This window comes from Oreochromis niloticus, linkage group LG12, assembly GCF_001858045.2.
Source record: "Oreochromis niloticus isolate F11D_XX linkage group LG12, O_niloticus_UMD_NMBU, whole genome shotgun sequence".
NCBI lineage: Eukaryota > Metazoa > Chordata > Actinopteri > Cichliformes > Cichlidae > Oreochromis > Oreochromis niloticus.
The window spans coordinates 30817355-30820780 of NC_031977.2; the positions used below are offsets into that span (position 1 = coordinate 30817355).

General features: G+C 42.1%; 1 protein-coding gene across 1 annotated transcript; it reads left to right on the forward strand.

Moving 5' to 3' along the window:
- Nucleotides 1-739: 739 nt before the first annotated feature.
- Nucleotides 740-2243, forward strand: LOC109204497 (nuclear factor 7, brain-like). The gene has a single exon (XM_019365499.1). It carries the CDS (start codon nt 789-791, stop codon nt 2226-2228), a length of 1440 nt encoding a protein of 479 aa, XP_019221044.1. The 5' UTR covers nt 740-788; the 3' UTR covers nt 2229-2243.
- The last annotated feature ends 1183 nt before the right edge of the window (nt 2244-3426 follow it).

Genomic DNA, 3426 nt, shown 5'->3' on the forward strand with positions numbered 1-3426 from the left:
CCTATACATAAATTATTGGTCTTTAAATACTAATTTTGATAAACGTCAGTTGGAAAAAACTTCATGTCACCTCACACTTTATAATGTCCTGGGTTCAAATCCATGCTGGGGGCTTTCTTTGTGGAGTTTGCTGTCACCTGTCCAGAGTGTAGCCGACCTTTAAACCTGACTCCTGGGATAGGTTCCAACACTCTGCCCCCAAATATATAAACAACTTCAGTACTACAGCTGTTGTATGAAACATAAAAAATGTGCAAAATACATTTCTTCACCAGTGTGTAGCTGTGGTAGGGTACCACAAGTGTTTTGATTTACAAAGAGTGAAAACTGATAACAAAAAGACCTCACAGTGAAATGTTCAAAGGGGTGAAAATGACACACAGTGAGGATAGGACTGAGGGAATTTTAATAAAAAGAAAATTGTTTATGACTAATTGTTGGCTTGAAAGAGGGGCTTTGAAAAGCTCAGTTAACAAAAATCATACGAGAACACATGTGAATATTATTTCTGCACAACTTAGGAGACACAGAGAAGCTATCAGCATGTCTGATGCAGTATTTCTTTAACACTGTGAGAAACTGCACCATCTAGTCAGGACAGAGTGAAACGGTGGGGTCACTGATTTCAGCTCCACCAGTAACAGAGTAAATGAAACCTACAGAGTCACTTTGTCGCTTTGAGCGGAACACATTACATTAAAGGTTGGGATCTGTACGGACGAATACAAATTAGCTCAAAAGTCAAAGGGACTGTATTTAGGTGAGTCTTGTCCTTTAAGTTATCAGGGATGGCTGAGAAATTGCTTTTAGAAGGTTACCTGAGCTGCCATGTGTGTTCAGAGACTTTCAGAGATCCTGTGTCTCTGAGCTGCAGCCACAACTTCTGTTCAAGCTGCCTGCAGAAATTCTGGGAACAAGCTAAAAACAAAAACTGTCCCATTTGTAAAAGAAAATCTTCAAGAGATGAACCATCTATAAACGTTTCTCTCAAAGAACTTGCTGACTCATTTGCTAAGAGGCACAGTGAGAGCTTACCTCAACAAGAGGAGGAAGAGAAGGAGGAGGTGGTGTGTGATAAATATCCAGACGTCCCTTACTGGTACTGTGAGGATGAAGACAGAGCTGTGTGTCCTGTGTGTGAGTTTTCTCTCCACCAGAGTCACAAAGTGGTTCCTGTAGAAGAAGCTGTCAGTGACCTGAAGGAGCAGCTGAAATCTGACTTAAAGTCTCTGCAGGACAAGAGGAACAAATACAAACAAGTGGAGGAAACATACAATGAAGTGATTCAACACTCCAAGAAGCAGCTGTTGTCCACAGAGAGGCAGATCAGAGCAGAGTTCAACAAGCTCCAGCAGTTCCTGAAAGAGGAAGAGGAGTCCAGACTGGCAGCTCTGAGGGAGGAAGAGGAGCAGAAGGGGAGGACTATCAGCAGAGAGATGAAGATGATTGAGGAGCAGATCTCCTCTCTGTCAGACAGCATCTCTGCTGTTGAAGAAGAGCTGCAGAAACACAGCGTGCCATTCCTCAGCAGTTATAAAGACACTCAGAGCAGAGCCAGAGCCCAGAGCTCAGTGTCAGATCCACAGCTGGTCTCAGGAGCACTGATAGATGTGGCCAAACACCTGGGCAACCTGTCCTTCAGAGTGTGGGAGAAGATGAAGGAGAAGGTCCACTTCAGTCCTGTCATTCTGGACCCAAACACTGCAAGTTGCTGGCTCTATTTGTCTGATGATCTGACCAGTGTGACACAAGGAGACACAAATCAGCAGCTTCCTGATAATCCAGAGAGAAACAATAAGTATGCCAATATTTTTGGCTCTGAGGGTTTCAGCTCAGGGAAACACAGCTGGGAGGTGGAGGTGGGAGACCATCCTGTCTGGGTTATAGGTTTAGCTAAAGAGTCTGTTGAGAGGAAGGGAGAGTTTTTTGTTTCACCAAAATATGGAATCTGGTGTTTATTCCATCGCAGTGGAGAATACAATAATAGTGATGGTAAAACTGTGCGAGTGAAGAAGAGTCTCCAGAGGATCAGAGTCCAGCTGGACTATGACAGGGGGGAGGTGTCCTTCTATGACCCTGAAGACATGACTCTGATCTGCACTCACAGAGACACTTTCACTGAGAAACTCTTCCCATATTTTGGTATTGGAGAGGCAGGAGACGCCAAAACCTCTGATATCAAAATCTGTGAGACTGAGATTTCTTTGAAAACTGCAACGAGGTTGTAAGAGTAATATTTTAGGATTGTAATTTGTACTTAGAAACATATAATCATTTATGTTTAGAGGTATACAATCGTTTGTATATTGATAGAATGTCTCATCCTTAGTAAGACTCTGTGTACCATGAGATTGTAAATCATGCCCCAATCTCAGTATGTTCAGCTGCCTTCCATCGGTTTGAACTGGCTTCGCTCACGACATTAAAAGAATTAATTAATACCCAGAAAAATTCAAACTCTTTGCTTGACACCATCCCTTCGCGCATAATTAAGGAGGCGTTCGATACTATCGGGCCTTGTATCCTAATTTTAATGAACTTATCATTGTCATCTGGCTGTGTTCCGACTGCCTTTAAACATGCAGTCGTGCAACCAGTCATAAAGAGATCCAGCCTTGATCACAATACGCTAGCGAACTACAGACCGATTTCTAAACTTCCTTTTTTGTCAAAAATCCTAGAGAAAATAGTGCTTCAACAACTTCAGACTTATCTAGAGAGAAATGGTCTATATGAAAAATTTCAGTCTGGATTCAGACAGCGCCATAGTACTGAAACTGCTTTATTAAGGGTTTTCAATGACCTGCTCCTAATTACTGACACGGGGTGTCCCGCAATCTTAGTCTTACTGGATTTGACGTCAGCATTTGACGCTGTTGACCATGATATTATCTTGACAAGGCTTGAACAAGTAGTTGACCTTAAAGGAACTGTCCTCACATGGTTTAAATCCTATTTCTCTAATAGGTCATTCTCAGTCATGATAGGAAAATATTCTTCCACACCTGCTCTCCTTCGTTGTGGTGTCCCCCAGGGCTCGGTGTTGGGTCCTGTGTTGTTTTCCTTGTACTTGTTGCCTTTGAGTTCCATATTTGCTAAACATAATGTCTCTTTCCATTGTTATGCTGACGATATTCAAATTTATCTTCATCTGACAGGACTTGCGTCCTCCTCATTACATCTTCTGCTTGATTATTTAAGGGATGTTAAGGAATGGCTATCACAAAATTTTCTTACATTAAACGAGAAGAAGACAGAAATTATTGTCTTTGACAGAGATACATCCCCAGGACGGCTGAATGACATACTTGGTCCTGCTGCTAGTCATCTTACTGACGCTGTTAGGAACCTCGGAGTCATTATGGATAGCTCATTTAAACTAGATAAACAGGTATCCAGTGTGGTTAAATCTAGCTTTCATCAACT